Raw genomic sequence first — 17,397 nt, forward strand, 5'->3', positions numbered from 1 at the left:
ATAAGGCAGATAAAACAAAGCAATGTAACCAGCATATGAACATGGTGAAGAGACTAAACAGTCCAACCATGAATATATTGAAAAAAACAAAAGTTACAGGGACATTATAGTTAGGCTCAGATTTAACTTGTACAAAACCAGAGAAATTCAACAGTTCTAGTTGGGTGAGCTAAATATAACTTATGCCCCCGCAATGCACTACTTATAACCTCACATATTACATCACTCATGATATGGTCAGTGGCATCTCTGACGGCATCTCAAATTACAGTTTTTGTATGGGTGAGCGAGTGGGTGTAGTGGTGAATGAGAGGATGAATGAATGGCTGTATGGGTGAGGGTGTGTCAGTGGCTGTAAATGGTGAATTAGAGAGTATATGAGTGGCTGAATGGGTGACTAAGCAGGTACATAAGTGTGTCATGGGTAAGTGACGGGGGTACATGAGTGACTATGGGTGCATGAATAGGTGTGTATGTGAGTGTATGGGTAAGTGAGTGGGTGTGTGAGTAGTTGTATGGGTGAGTGAATAGGTATGTGAGTATTTATATGGGCGACTGATTCAGTATGAGAATAGCTGTATGGGTGTATGAGTGGGTGTGAAAGTGTGTATCTCTGTGTGAGTGGTGGCTGTATATGTGAATTAGTGGTTGCTTTAGTGGCTATATGGGTGAGTTGATGTGTGAGTGGCTCTCTGAATCAGTGAGTAGGTGTGTGAGTCTTTTGTATGGGTCTATGAATGGTTATGTCAGTGGTTGTGTGGAAGTGGATGTATGATATGTTGTATGAGGTGTAAATGTGTGTGTGTGTGAGCTCTTACCTCCACTCCGGTGGGGGTTTTTGATGTTTGCGTGACTCGCGGCGTGCTGACGTCACAGATGGCCAGAAGACTGTCTCTTCAGCCTTTTCCTTTGAAAAAAGGGCTACTTCGGTGCAAGCACCGGAGGATCGTAATTAGCCCTCCCCTGTGTCGGCCAGTGTTTATTCCACACAATAAAGGGGTTAAGCACTGCTTGCAGCTACAGAATGCCAGTGAGTTTAACACAAGCACTGAAACAAAGCTTGACTCAACACATGGACCAGCAATGGATGAAAGTGCTTTGCTTACTCAGATTGTCAGGAGGGCAGGTGTGGTGCTAAAATTGAAGCTATCCTCCATTGAGACAATGTTCATACAGAGATTCTCCTGCCAGGGCCTACAACCGTTAAGCCATTGTTCCGTTTTAATTAGTCATTTGCCAACACTTCATTGGCTACATGGTCAAATCCCTATTCTTAGCCACCAGTTAGCAGACCAGTAGCTCAGCGGCATAGACCGGCACCTTGTGACACCTTTTTTTGGACTAAAGATCCTAAGTGTTAGAGCCTCTTTGTGTGGGGTTCCACCAGCAAGGTTAATCTTAATTCTTTTTTTAGCCAATCCCCCAGAAGGGGAATTGCATTTGGCAAGAGAATGTTTTTATCTGTGAGTTTGGCCCTGAAGTACTTAAACTCTGAATGTTTGCTGAGCAGACACACATGCTCTCTGGGCAGGTACAGACAAACTGTCTGAGGCATGGCAGCAAGATCTTGCCGGCAATCTCAGAAAATTTCAGTATCTCTTTGTCACTAACAGTACATGGCGAACTAGTTGCAGCAAAGTTAATGATTCGTATTTGACTGGATTTGTGCTGTTGATAGCGTGGTTTTGATGGGGCACACCTGGGTGAGAGCTACTGAATTTATGGGTGGCGTCCAGGTGTTCCTAATGGACATGCTGTTTGATGGGGAGAAGGCAGACTTTGCTCAATGGAGAGTCAAAGACAGTCAAGCCACTGCACAGTTCTTAGGACTGGTGACATCAGCAGGAGGGAGTGGGGTCCTGGGCCTTATGTCTGGGGTTAACGCCTCAGTAAGTTCTGGAGCAATAGAACATGTTCCTGGTTGCCACCCACTTTACAGGGGGTCCTTGATTACCAGAGCAGGTGAGTTGAGCAGGCGTCACCTGACATTTCATGAGTGGTGCATCCACCCCAAAGTTCCCCTGGGCGTCTTCAATCAGTGGGGAGAGGTTCTGCTCATCACTGCCGGGAACGTGCATTGTATGTAGTTTTTCACACTTGAATTTACTCCAAGGCTTTTGTTAGGGGAACACATTCAGCTGGATTGGAGCACAGGACTTCTATATGCATTCCCAGAGCTTCCTCTCCTGCCTCCAGTATTGAAGAAGGTAAGTAAAGACTGGACCCAAGCCATCTTGACTGCACCGAACTGGGCCAGGAGATTTAAGCGATGTGAAGCTTCTGAGCCTGAGCATTGGTCCTCCGGTTAAGCTCCCACCTCAGGAGAGCCTCCACTGTCCGCTACAGGGCAGGGTCCTGCATCTGAGTTTCCCCTTCAAACATCTTCATGCGTTTAGATTAGGGAGTGGCGGTTCAATACATTCAACCTGCCTACTGAAATGAAGGATCTGCTTCTTGCTACCAGACACCCTACGACTATAAATGCATCTGTGCTGGGTCCTGGGCAAAGTTCATTGCCTGATGCGGTGCCGGAAATACTGATCCCTTGCAGACTAGACTTTATTAAGTTCTTTTGTTTGCGCTTTTGTTGGCCTAGCTGGGGCTTTCAGTTGGGGCAGTAAAAGGTTGTCTGTCTTATTGGCCAGCCATCTTTATTCAAATAACCGATTTGTAATGCATTTTATGAATGGATTGACAGACGTTTCCTCTTGAGCCAGTTGTGATGCCTCAGAGGTACATCATCCTAGTCTACTTGATTTGCATCCCCTCCAAGCCTATGCACAGTTGCTGTTTAAGACTCCTGATACTAAAAATGGCGTTCTTCATTGCTATTAGGTCAGCGCTTTGATAGCTAATTACAAGGGTTGTTGGCCCATCCTCCTTACTCCTCCTTTGTTCTCAGGTGGAGAACCAGGGCAGCCTTTCTTCTGAGACTCGTGACTCCCTTCCATGGTGCCCAATCAATCACATTACTGACTTTTTTGTGCCGCCTCCTCACATGAAGGAGATAGGGAAGCTTAATCTCCTTGACCCACAGAAACTGATTAGCTTTTACTGGGATTGCACAATCAGCTCTTTATTGGTTTTTCAGAGGCAAGGAAAGGTAAGGGGGTGGAAAATGAATATTTTCAAGAAGGATACACCCCCAACCCCTGGAGGGCCTGATGGCTCATTCCACCTGTCAAGGCTGCCAAGAAGGTGCTTGAATGCTTAGTACCGGTTCTTGAGCTCTCTACCAAGCTGCAGCATTATTATAGGCACATGCACTCAGAGCGTGGTGTGGCTTCATCAACCACCTCTGGCAGGAAGGTCACTTCACCATTCGTTCTTGTAGGTGTTTGTAATTGAAGCCCACTCCATACACCCTCCACACTGTGATGGCACTGCTCTGGTATCTATACACAAATTGAGGAATCTGTAGTCAGAAGTATATTTAAGAAGAACAAGTTCTTACCCTTTGTTAGTGCTCTTCTGGTGGGTACTCTAACTGCAGAATCACCTTCCCGACCTCCCTACTCCCCATTGTGTGGATTGTCCTCTTTAACATCTAAAATGTTCCCACGTCTGTGGTCGGCATACTTTATCCAACAATTGATCTACGCTGTGAAAATGAGGTTGCGGCAACGGAAAGATCAGAAACTGACGTCAGCGCACAGAAGTGGCCTTTTCCAGAGCCAGTGTGGCCCCTAGGGAATAAATAATTCAGTGTGGCCCGTAGGGAATATTCAAAAGATAAGGAATTTGCTGTTGGAAAGAGTATCCTCCAGAAAGAACATTAACAAATCTAAGTAACTTGTTAATTGTTGCTAAGAGTAGCAAGCCTATTCCAAAGGGAAACCCTGCCAGGAGTTAAAAAACTTAACAAAGGGTTACAGTACACAGAGTAGTACACATAGTAGATGTTTAAGGTTGATGTTCCAACTATGTGCTGCTTCTCTCTATCTAAAGTGCCTCTCCCAAAGTCATTACCTCAACTGCGTTTCTGCTCATATTACTAACTTATTTAACATTACCCACTACTTGACCAAGTCTGATTTCTAAAGCTTTGTTCTATAAATGTCCCCAGATAATTATTTTTCTGTTGTAGAATATATAGGTATATTAACCAGCATTTCAAATGAAAGGCAATTTTATTGTATGAAGGATAATCCAACCTCAAATTGGAAATGTATGTTTATGGGTAAAAGCCTTTTGATGCCTGTTGGATTTAGGACCATTTGTGTAGTGTTGCACCACCTGGTGAGCTCTGCCTATAAATGACCCAGCGGATGTACTGACAAAAGGGGAAGGTCTCCGGGAGCGCTCACCATAGCTATGGTACTATAGCTGTATGTTACCATTTAACATTTACCATTAAAGAAGCAAGGATGACCCTGTTTTCCGGTGAGCAAACTGAACATATGTTTGATTACAGCATTAAATTAACAGTGATTCTTCCAGGCTCACTTTGTAAATATCTGTAGGAGGTAGCCTTGTACGTACAGAGTGCTACTGGCAGTAAATTCGACCTCCACTCCAAACAAAGAAAGCATAGAAATGTATCTTGCAATTCATGAATGCAACCTGGTACAAACAAATTCACAAAGTACTCTTTGTCAAACACCATGCACAGTGATTAAGACACCCATTAAGAATTACCAAGTGGTGTTGAAACGGCCGTGGGATATAGCCATTTTGGCATTTCTAATAAAGAGGTCAAAGTCATTGGGTCATGTGGTTATAGTCATTGACTTCTATGAGCAGAGACGAACCAGTGCGTTCGCACATACCCACAAACTATTTTGTGGTCTGAGGTCTGACTCCAGGTGAATGAGTAGCATAAGATAGATCCATGTGTAAAGCATGGTTTTAATACTGTCTGGTATGCTCTAAGAGGGAGACCTGGCAGCACAGAGCAACCAAGGTCACCTATGGTATAGAAAGGGAGAGAGAGGCGGCAGAAGAAAAGGGCAAATGGAATTGTGTGCCGAAGGCGAATGGTAGTGGCCAAAAAGAACTTTACATAGGTCTGGAAGGGCAAAGATAAACTAGAACTGATGGGAAAATGGACAGAGGAAGGAAGAGATGGCCCTAAAGTAGAAGCAATTCAGTGCATAAGCATTACTACTGTTAACGTCGTATGAGAAGAAAGTCAGAACATTCTATGCCTAAAAGGTGTTTCCCTGTCTTGAAAGTTTAAATACTTTTGGAAGTAAATAGCTTCCAAGAAGATGGAAATCGGTGGTTGTGTAATGCATCAGTAAGAATACTTGTACCCTCTGTTCTTAAACTCTGATGATAACAGACTGCAGATAGAAATCAGAAGTAGAATTACCTCCGTCTGTGCCCAGGGAGTGGAGGAAATCATCCAACGATATGTACACAGGGAAAAACTGAACATCAACCAGTTTAAGACGACTTCTAAGGCTTAGACACTAAGCCCAAGAAGCATTTACTAAACTGAAAGCCTATAATGAGTGAGATGAGGAATTGGATTTCCGTGTGAAGCGATATGAAAATCCACAGCTAATGAGAAAAAAATAGTAGTGTAAAACATGCAGTGTGACATCTGCAGCGAGGAAATGCATCCAGATCACCAAGTACAGACTGTGCTTTCTGCGCAAGAGGTCTACATAACGTAATTTTGGGTGTGAGGATCAGTCACAATTTCATTTTCACATACTCTGCTGTTGAATTGATCCAATCCTTCCTCAAAATGCTAACCACGGTTGGCTTCTGTTTGGTGAACTGTGTAAGATGTTGTTTAAATTACACACCTTCGCATCCATTTTCGTCTTAATGTTCTTTAATTTGTGGAGCTAATAAAATAGTACACTATTGTTTACTGTGCTGTACTTCGCTAAATATTTCTTTGAAATGATATGATGAAGTTTGTGTCGTAGGAGTAGGGCAACACAGCATCAATGTTGAAAAATGTTGCAGACCGACAAATGACAGATATTTCCTTACTGTTTGTTCCTGTAGATTATCACATGCCTTTGTGAACCAGTGGTCAGAAAACTTAAAAAAGCATGCTTTGTAGATACGGCCTCCACTTTGTTAATGTTTAATGGTTTCATCTACTGCTGCTGTTAATTATAGACCACGGAACATAAGAATGCCATGGTTACTACTGTTAAAAACTTACTTGTGTAAAAATCGTATTTTTTTTTTGTAGGTTTTCGCTGACACTGATTGATACCTTAGACACTCTAGCAGTAAGTTTCAAGATATTTGCTTTTCTCTAGACTTCTTCTCTGCTTCCTCCCTTAATATAACTGGTTGTCACAAATCAGTACTGGGCCACATGTTGGATTTTCAGAGGGTTATAATTATTTGCATTTTTGAGCTTTTGAGGTAAATTACTTTTTCGTAGGAATGTAGTCTCCTCTGTACTAAACTGCTTTCATACAAATTTTATGAAGGTGAAGGCAAGAAAATTTTTCTTGCTCATGTACTACAGTTTGGGAATCACACGTGTTTATCAGGCCCTTGAGTACTATTATTACCTAGCCTACCTGGGATGCAGTCATAATTATGGGTTATTAAAGGTTGCCATTACGAGCCTGTCACTCCACAAAAATCCAAGAACTTACATGTGGGCAGCAGTAGCAGCTAAGCCCCTTCAGGTTGTGACCTCCTTGCCATTGACCTAGTTGCTTGTCCAACCCTTCCATGATGCCCCCAAAGAGTTTTAGGTATGTGATACTTAAACTAACAGCTTTGAATCTAACACTTAAACATTCACACCCTGCAGAAGGTTCATGACTGTCTTTCTCTTAACTCACATAAAATTGAAACTACAATTCACACTGTTACGGGATGGCAAAAGATCAGCCTTCGGAATCCCACTGAATTTGTTTGTGGTAAGGCAGAAGTGTTACCAGCTGAAACGTTTTGCATGGCAATCTGCTTTCGATACATCACACAGATGCAGATTAGGTGTTTACCAAGGCAAATTTTTAAGGTGTTGATGTCCCTAATAATATGAAACATCAGACCAGCACAGGTTCCTTGTCCCTTTGTTGTGGTACTTTGCATGCAGATCTGTGCGAAAGAGGCACAAGTGCATTCCTGGTGATGTTTTGTTTGTGAAACATTTCTGGAATTTGTAAGTCTGGCTTTTGGCAGGACAGCTGTTAACCAGACCTATTAATAATACAAAGAGTGGGCTACAGGTCCCCTTTTAACACTGGCTTTGATTGACCAGACTTTTTCAACTATTTTCCAGAGACTTTGTCAATCATGTCTTGACTCATCCCACTGCATTATTAATCTCTCACCTAATGCCATTTGCTGTCTGGGTCTACCCTTCTGCCCCCACTTAAGTGCTTTGATCTGCGTAAGGGGCTGTTTTACAACAGTTGCCCTCTTTGTCTGTACCTGCTGATACCAAAACAAGTGTCTCTCTCTCTCTGTCACCCCTGCATGCAATACCAGATGAATCTCAGACTCACTAACTTTCACAATGCTTGTTAATTTTACTTGCTACTTATAGGTCAGGTTGAGTGGGTAGGGAGGGTCTACTTTTCTTCACCTTCCTGTTGGCTTGTATTTAGTTGCAGGGAATTCCTAAATATACCCAGATTTTCGTTAATTCCACTCACTCACTCCTCATTCATTTTTTGTTTGAAATTGTATGCATATAGCCATGCTCATCCTGTCACTCTGCTTGCTCTTCTGTTACATCTGTAACCCTAAGCAGCTTCTCTTAGCGCTTTTTTTGCCAAACGTGTGATGCCTTAATGAGTGTCTGATTCAAGCCTAAAATGATCGCTAGTGTTCAAGCAGAAGACGCTTATAACAATTAGCTTTTAGGCATGTAGGAATAGTAGCATCAGTAAACATTGTCCTATTGTCCAATTTATAAGCTATGTCTTCATTGCCCAGCTGACATATTCATTACACACATGACTTAAGTACTCAAAATGTCACTGTAGTGTAATTTCATTAAATATGCAAATGGAGTTATAATGCCTAGAAGTATTACTATAAAACTTGCTGCACAGCTGAATACATATTGTTTTGGCATCTATTAAAATGTACATTTATTTTATTGAAGATACTTTAATGCTAAAGTAACAATTTTACTTTTAGTTGTTAAATAAAACTAAAGAGTTTGAAGATGCAGTAAGAAAAGTGATAGAAGATGTGAATTTGGACAATGACATAGTGGTATCGGTCTTTGAAACCAATATACGAGTACTTGGGTGAGTGACTTTTATATTTTGTATTATTATGCATGTGAGGGTTTTGGCTGTCTTTCTCTTTGTTAAAGTAGAGGCATTAACCTAGGTTTTTATCCTGCATATGGCATCTATGAAAGGTTTGTGGTCCTAAAATCACGATCTTCCCAGCTGTCGGGAACTGGCAGACTTAATTCTGAAAACCACTTTTTTTACCACAGATTTGGCATTTCAACCTCCTCCTAGTTTGTGGTGGAAACGGGTGTGAAACCCATGGTGGATACTGTCAAGCTATATATTTCTGAAAACTTAACAACATTCTGAACTCCATATGAAGTAATTTGTAGAGATCCTTCAAGGTTTTTCCCCCAAAACCAAGTGTTGATATTAAAAAATATTGAAATCTAGTAGTACAAAAAGTCCATCTGTGACCACGTTTTCATTTGTAACTTTTTTGGCGCGATGGCCGATTTACAAAAGCAATATACCATTACATCTGCTAGTCCCTTCTGGTTTGGGGCTATACAGGGTTTGTGGATTTTCCGTAAACTCTGGGTACCCAGAGCCAATAAATGAGCTGCGCCTTGCAGTGGTTAGTAATTGTGTACCCGGGTATAGAGCAATTCATATGGTAAAATATAAAGAGCTTTTCTTACCCAGAAGCCCTTGAAAACCTCAAACTTTGACAGAAAAAAACACATTTATGTGATGGAAAGTTATGGAATCAGCAAGAATCCACAAAATTCCTTTAATCAAGCATTCTCCCACTCATCCCAATAAAAACTCTGCCCCACTTGCATGGCCGGGCCTAGTGACCGCGACAGGAACAGATCAAACCAAGATCAATGAGTGTCCCTTTGCGAGGACTCCCGTTGATGTCAGTTTGATCCATTCCTGTCGCGGGAACTAGACCCAGCCACACAAGGGGGGGCATCATTTTATTGGTACAGGTGGTTAAACGCTGAGTGGTAGGAATTTTGTGGATTCCTTCTGATCCTGGAAGAATATGTCACAGAAATACAAGGAAAATGTGTGATTGAAGTAAAACATTTAGGTTTGCAGGGCATTGTGGGTAAGAAAACTTTATTGGCTCCATTAAAGGTACCCCACCCTGCACTCCCATAGGTGTCTAGTTTTCAGAAATGCCTGGGTTTGGGAGGATTTCCTGTGTAGCCGCCAAACCCAGGCCCAAAAATTGCAGCTACCTCTTTTGTTGATGATGTTGCCAGTTGCGTCTTCGACCCCATGCCTTTGCGGGCAATAGGCCCACCTACACATGTAAGGTACCATTTTCACAAGGAGATATTTGGGAACGTTGGGTGGCAGAAAGTTTGAGGCTTTCAGCAGATTCTCGTACTTTGAGGGATTCACTCGCGCCAACCTGAAGTCCTCCTGGTGTCTAGTTTACGAAAATGTCTAGAGTTGGTAGATTTTCCCTAGAGACAATGTACACCCCAGAGAAGGACAGAAAATACAAATATCACTGCACTATCGTCTACTCCTCTAGTATACATACGTACTGGTTGGATTTGACAGAGAAAAGTTCAAAAATGAAATTCAGTGTCAACTGAAAGTTCAGAATGCTTAACCAATGACTCACAGCTCAAGAACTGTAAATCCATGGCAAGACACCAATCACTTTGCAAGCCATTCACACACCTTTCATGCGTGACACACACAAAACCATTTACGCTGCCAGCCACTGGCCCAGCACATTACAAAACTCATCAACAAAGAGCCCATTCAAGGGCCCAACTCTTTCATATGCCCACACGACTGACACTGCAGTCACACCGCCTGGCAGCTGATGGACTGCGTGGACTGGCGTTTTGCTGGCAGTGTGTATGTAGTGACCAGCAAGTCACTACAAACACACACCACCAGCCAAATGCCAGCTCTCACACACTGCCAGGCAAGCGTTGGTGCATGCACCCCACAAGTCTTTCCTTCCCCCCTGTCTGTTTTTCAAAAAGAAACCCCGTAGAAGGACTTACCATTGGGAGGTCTGATCTACCGACAAGTTGGAAGCATATGGCACCATTTGATGACAATCGCACGCAGTGCGCACCCTGATGTCATCAGATCGCCGAGGAGGGGAAGGTGTCGGAGGTTGCCGCAGAAGGTCTTGCGCTGCCACTCTCAGTGTGCACATGTTGCAGGGGAGTCTGTGGCGGCGGGTGCTCCCAACATGGGTGGGTGCCGGAGTGGCTTGGAACTGTTCTCAGCGTTTGGCTCCGCATGGCGTCCACGCCGGAAGTGACGTGCGTGGACCACCTAAGAGCACTGATGTTAGATCTTTTCTTTCCTTGCCAGTCTCTTTTTGGAATCTTCTGCTGGTGTGGCAGGACATCCGCTAGAAGGCCTGCTTCAAGTCCTGCGGTGCCTGTCACCGGCAGATGCCGGTGATGGCCCGCACCTTGTTTGCCACTGATGCCTCGAGCGCGACCATGACACAAAGACCTGCATCGACTGCTGCGCCTTGTGCCCCAAGGCTTTGCAGGAGCTTCCCATTAAGCTCCTTGCCACTCAATGTGCGACACTGACGGTTTCCATCCTGGTCAAGAGGAAGGTCCCAGAATCAGTCTCAGAGCCCAAGATCCTCATCGCACTCGAAGTCGTCCTTGGGTAAGTCCCACAGAAGGAAGAAGGGTAAGCAGGCGAAAAGGACCTACGCCCCGTTTGTCAAAGTTATCCAATGAGATGAGGGAGCATGGTCATTCGAGGCCTGGCTCCACGGTTGAGCCTGCACCAGAGTAGCCGGGAGCGAGAGCGACCCCTGACCAACTTGGTGAATTCTATGAGGCTATGCACCTCATTTTTGAGTGTCTCGTTCCTGCGGGCATGCCTTTGGGCCCCTGCAGGTTCGGGAGGGGTCCCCACTGGTTCTCCACCCTCAGTTTTGTCCCCCAATTTAGTCTGGTCCCTTGGATCCATGGATGGGTCTGGACTGGCAACAGTCGTACCACATCGACCTTCCCTGGTGCCAGTCCCTATTCTGACGCCCCCAGACCAATTCTCGTCCCCAACTCTGACATGGAGCTGGAGTGGCGTTGCCGACCGTAGCCATGACTTCCAAGCCAGAGCCCCAGCCCTATTCCTATGGGCTACAGCAAGCAAAAATAGGATTCTGCAAAAAAGGCAAACGTAATTCAAAGAAACCTTTCAGAAAGGGAATATTTTCAAAAACTCAACACAGATAAACATATAATAGATTTCAGTGTGTATCAATGTGGATTGACTTGTAGGTGAAAAAATGTGACTTACTAGAGTTGGTATTACCCTTAAGTCATGCTCCCTGTTTATCTTTGCACAACTCTTCCCCTAGGCTATATGCTGAACAGCTGCAATGTTTTTGGATCACAAAATATACAACTGAAAAGCACTGGTGCCATGGGCTGTGTACAGGAAAAAATCAATCAATTTTATTTGATTCAGACCTCAACTGAGGTCAACAAATACAGTGACCTAAAAATAGAACATGTTAAATTATATTTTTTAAAGCAATTTTAAAAGACTCTTTATAAGATTAAACTGGTTAAAGTAGTTTATGGTCCACGAGAACAGCATACATTAATTAAAACTTAGATTTGTGCACTTTTTTTTTTTAAATAGTTTTAAGAAACGTTTTAAAAACTTGAACAAGTTATAGCATACAAATTCATTAGTGGAGAACAATCAAATCTGCTCATTTTGGTGAGAGAATAATATATGCTTGGACGTTGGCGTGCAGGTTAAAGAGTAGAGTTTTAGGTTTCGTCTGGAAGAATGTCCTCTTAAAGTATCAGAAGGAAGAACATTCCATAATAAAGAGGTAGCACTTATAAAGTAATTAGATGTGGCTGTTGAAATGTGGTTCTGCCTGGAGATGTAATTTTAGTGAGATGGCCAAAGAACTATTGGTGATTGGTTACCTGTTTGGCCTTAATCCTTATGCACTGATAAGTTCTTAGACTTTGTTGTCCACATTTACTTGATTGATTCAAACTGCCATTTTAAATTTACTTCACAGAAAAGCGTGAGTAAGCATGCTTTGTAGTAACAGTATGTCTAAACATGTCTTTTCTTGTGAGTTGCAGGGGTCTCTTAGGTGGCCACTCTCTGGCGATCATGCTGAAAGATAAAGGAGAAAGCCTACAGTGGTACAACGATGAACTTCTGCACATGGCTAAAGAGCTGGGCTACAAGCTTCTACCAGCATTCAACACTACTAGTGGCCTTCCTTACCCAAGAGTATGTCTTTAACATTTACTATTCCTTGGTCATCTGGTCTAAGGTGATTCTGAGTGGAGTTAAAAAGAGAACCTCCACAAGAGGTAGAGCCAGATATAAATTTGCTTTGAGGGAGGCTACAATAATGCAAAGTGTGTATCTAAAATCCAATGAAGAGAAATGCTAGGAATGAAAGCACAGTCAAAGTTGGTTTGATGGGCCATGAATGTCATTCTAGCACTCAAATGCTTACATACCTCTTTCAGTCAGCCTTGATATTCAGACATGCTGGATAGCTCTTTTTTAGAGGACAATCGCAGAGAGGAGTATTTTACGGTGTGCTGGACCGATTGATGGTTGGTTGATCATATCATGTTATGGGCTAAGGTGTGAGAAGGCTGTGAAGAATTCCATACTTGACTGGGGAGATAAAGCTTTATTTTGTTTGCAATGAAGCATTTTGAGGCAGAGCAAAGTGTGTTATCTTTCTTGTTCAGTGATACCAGACTCTCAAAGTTATGACTGCTTGTAACTGTAGAAACAATCGAAGTCCCTGAAGATCAGTCCACAAGTCAGGCCTACTTAAAGACAAAATTATTTGAAATGTTCATTTTTATTGCTCAGATTATTTTTAGGCTGGTGGTGCTAGTGGATGGTTTATTATGGGAATTCCCTGCACATGATTTAAATGTTCACTAGCTCACAGTTTAAAACTAAAATCTCCTCTTTGATCCTTTCGTTGGAGCGTGTCCCCAAGATTTTGACTAGCTAAAATACTCTACATCATTGACCAATAATGTCTATTGCTGCTGTTCATTTCCCCGGATTATTTATAAACCCATCATCCATACTCCAGCCAGTACCTGCAGTCTTTAGAGTAGAATTTTATGGCTTTCTGCACTGATGTTTGCTGTGTTTTCTCGCTCTTTTTTTAAAACCGTATTAATAATTTTTATTTCAGGAGTCATGTTTTTGCTGCCTCAAAAGATTGCCCCCTAAGACTAGATCTCCCCTTTGGTCAAGCATAATTTTGAATAAATTAATTGTGACTGCTGTTAAATAATGGAAAATCCCTAAATCAACATCAAACAAACTGTAGTGTAATATGTGGCCAGTTGTCCTCACCAGTCTCACTGCTGTTGCACAGATAAACTTTGCCTAAAACCAAAGACCGAGCCACGTGGTGAAGCAGACATGCCTGCTACTTAAAACTTGCAGAATAGCATAAAGTGAAACTGCAGTGCTCTCTGGGGAGAAGCTGCACCTGCTTTCTTGCTCTGTCTCATCACTGATGTGTCCTCTCCAATCTGTGACCCAAATGTGAAACCTGTTTTTGCTAGGAGGTCGAGTTAGTCGGCCCCAGATAGGAGATTGGGCCCACAAGAAGGAGCTCGCCTGATGGTCCACCTGATCTACTCTGCTATACTTCTCTGCCTAGATATACGCTGCTGAACTGTTACCCAAAAAAAGGTTTTGAGCGTAGGGGAAGGTGAGATTGACACAGTGCAGCTACAAAGACTTCAGATCTGCGGTCAGCACAATTAATAAAAGGCCTATAAACAGCTGCCCTTACCAGGGACAAAGATTTAAGAACCAACCCTTTCAGACATCCTGACAGAACTCAGATGCCTGAAACCATTCATCATCTTGCTCTCCTTAAAATTGCAAGTCATAGAGGTAAAACTAGACCACACTTACAAAGACAACTGAATGTGAAAACATAATGGGTTAGAAAGATTTACAAACTGGATCTAAGAACTTAAGCAACTAGTTGGACCTAAGACAGAGAAATAAGAGGAACAACAAGCATATATAAATATGTAGGTAGCAGAAAAGAAAAGTCAGACATGGTCTCTTACCTAGAAAATGCGCTGCCAAAAATGCTAGACCTCCCTGCACATATCAGACGTAACTTCCACAGAGGACCCTGCCTATGCCTGGCAACAAAACCTATTGGAAGCAGTAAACCAAGAGGTTGCACCATGTACTTTCTGGAACATATGCAGACACACCTCATTATACAAGCAATGAAAAATATAAAGAACATTACATGGGTGGGGCAACAAGTGTTCATTTTGCAGGACATTGCAAAAGTCACTGCAGCAAGAAACTCCTTGACTTCTGCCCATAAATGAGAAGGTATAACAACAACTAGGTCATCATCTGTCCAGGGAAATGCAGAGTGATGTGTCATAGCAAGCCCGGTTACCTCTGGAAGAAGTGAATAACTCGTGAATAACACTGGCGCCTGCTTCAGTGCATCTGTCATTCCATGTCTGAAGAAAAAATATAGGGCGCCAGAATCGGGTCCCTAAACCACCTTAGTATTTTCAGCTAGATTCAATCATTGCAGTGCTAACGCAATGGAGATCCAGAAACAGTCCTATGTCTGTGCCAAACAGAAGTGGGAAGTCTATAGAAAATCTTGAACTAATGTCAGCTTCATAGCTGCAGCTTCAATCAAGGCCACCATGCAGTCTCTTTTCTGGAGCAATAAAACTGCCTTTTGGGACACAATATTTCTCCTCTTGTTGAGCTCATTTCCAAGGGCTAAAAGAACAAAGCCAACGCAGTTGTTCGAAGGGGCATACTCCTCTGCAACTGTAGTTGATTCATCCAAGGATGTCCGAAATTCAGTTTTGTAGCGTGAATTTGTTCTGGCTTCACACGCTGTGCATTATTCCGCCATCTAGTGATTGGGTCCGGAATTCTCCAATATAGTTGTAGTCCATCCCTCTCTCTCTCTCTCTCTCTCATTTAGTTTTTTTGTTGGATGTCGACAGTCCCACCATTTGGTGTCCTCTAACATCATATGCCCTGCAGCTCTCACTTATGGTCGCCATCTTCAGGTTCTTTTTTTCCGCCGTTGGGGCTGGAAGCATACTTGAAGTCTCTCCAATCTAAGAAAAATAAGAAGTTAATGAAATTTGTTAAAGAAAATTTTGAAGAAGACCACCGAACATAGGTACCAGAGAGGATGAATTTCAACAGCTGGAGAATCAGATACCAGTTCAAAGAATGCCCTGACAGGTGCCCCCCTGTTCCATGTGATGGAGAAGACTCCTTTCCAGTTCTGCTTGAAGTACCACCATAGATTCGCGCAAAAGGATCAACATGATGTGTAACCTCGTTTGACCATAGGGGCGACGACTGTGAAGCCTGTGCGGGTCTCAAGCTGAAAACGCTGAGGGCAGGAGACACACGGAGGCAGGCACACTATGCAAAAGCAAACTCATCGCTAAAAGATCTGGACTTGTCGAGCGACGAGGAGGATAACATTGCCTAAGGGGCTGAAGGAGAAGGCTCAGACGTCGAGATGAGAACTGTTGATGTCGAGAGGGAAGAACACAAGGAAAAGAAAGCCCCATTTAACTCCAAAAGAAGATTCAGGGGCAGAGTCTCAAACACCAGAAACAAACAAAGAAGGCTGCCTCAAAGTCGAAAAATGCATTGTTTGAAGGGAAGCAAAAACTGAAAGAATCTCTCAGCAGGAGTACCACAGGCAGCCAAATCTCCGAACAGACAGCAACGTCAAAAAATGATCAAAGTCAAGATGTTTCGACGTTGAAAGAAGAAAGAACTCTGGAAATGATGAAAAAAAGGACGATCAACACATTGTCGAAAAAGACCTCGACGTCGAAGAGAAAATTGTCGCTGACGTTCGAGCCCGAAGTGCGTTCAGCAGAAATTGAGAGAAAGAAAAGGCGTTTCGAGGCTAAAGTGGCAGCTTTAATTTAAAAGATAAGGGATTTCGATATGCATCCGACAAAAAACATCAACACTAATAGAGCAAGTAGAGAAGGAGGTCGAAGAATTGGACCCTTCCATGACATCAGAGCCACAAGAAGAAGTAGAACAGCAATTATTTTTTGAAGAGGTTGACCCAGAGTCCATGGGTGTGTTTTGTTAGTGTGAGGATTCGGAGTACGCCAAAATGCAGTGGCAGGATTTGGATACAGATTCCCCTGAGGAGGGTAATTGACACTTATCCATATAGGCCTTTGTTTCCTGTATTGTAATGTATGGCCAAATCATCATAAAAGGCAGCAGAAAAATCCCGCTTCCTCCTAGAAACTTTGATACCTTCACAAACAAAGAATCAGTTCCTTCCAATGCTGCCCATTATCCTCCATAAACGAAGAGAGGCATTCAAGGAGCCTGTAACGTGCAGAGCTGTGACAGAGGACAGAAAAGAAGTATAAACATTTGTCTAAAGACCCTCTACATAAAAGTTTGTTCCAGCGGATTCCATCATTGCATCCACAGTGAGGAAAAGAGAAAATATTCCTACAATGTCTGGATCCCCGTCAGACAAGGAAAGTAAGAACATGGATTTGGTGGGCAGAACATTTGAGAGAGGTGCAGCAACTCAATGGAGGATAGCCACATCGAACGCTCTCCTGAATAGATATGCGTACCAACACTGGGAAGAGATGGCAGAGCTAATGAAGCATTTTTCCAGATCAGTACAAGAAAAGCGTGGCAAGCCTGGCAGAAGAGGGCAAGAACATTGCAAATACATACCTTGTCTACTTAAGTTGTGGCTGACAAATGATGGACGAAACAACACTAATGTGTCCTGCTTGGTTAGGAGTATAAATACACCGTTTAATGGGGAAAATCTGTTTTTCCGCACAGTGGAAAAAACTCTGCCGCAGCTCAAGAAGGACAATGAAACTGCTAAATCTATTGGAGCGGTGCAATTCAGAGGAAGCTTGCACAGACGAACAGCACAACAGGTCCATCTCTCATTGTAGGACAGCGAGCCATGCCTACGTCATCGTCACGGTGGGTTGCAGCTCTGCTATGGCGTTCTCATGTTTGGTTGGCTGCCTTCGCCTTCAGTTTATTATGTTCTTCCCACGTAATGCCCATGTCAGTGATCAGCATGTCCCGCTTCGGTTCCAGTGATGTCTTCAAAACTGTATTGAGAGTAGCCCCAGCCTGTGCAGTGCTTGCGCTCATCAGAGAGGAGCCGGGTGACTCTCTCCCGCCTTGGGTACTTTCTGTTTCACCATCATTA

The 17,397-nt window shown here is 43.1% G+C and overlaps 1 protein-coding gene across 1 annotated transcript in view; it reads left to right on the forward strand.

Annotated features, from left to right (window-relative positions):
* EDEM3 (ER degradation enhancing alpha-mannosidase like protein 3) overlaps positions 1 to 17,397 on the forward strand; it is a 326,937-nt gene that overhangs the window by 104,771 nt on the left and 204,769 nt on the right. Inside the window, exons 4-6 of the mRNA XM_085601522.1 lie at positions 6,158 to 6,197; positions 8,077 to 8,189; positions 12,242 to 12,395. Coding sequence (XP_085457648.1) covers positions 6,158 to 6,197; positions 8,077 to 8,189; positions 12,242 to 12,395 — 307 coding nt within the window. The remainder of the gene's footprint in view (positions 1 to 6,157; positions 6,198 to 8,076; positions 8,190 to 12,241; positions 12,396 to 17,397) is intronic.

Source organism: Triturus cristatus, chromosome 4_2, assembly GCF_964204655.1.
Source record: "Triturus cristatus chromosome 4_2, aTriCri1.1, whole genome shotgun sequence".
Taxonomy (NCBI): Eukaryota; Metazoa; Chordata; class Amphibia; order Caudata; family Salamandridae; genus Triturus; species Triturus cristatus.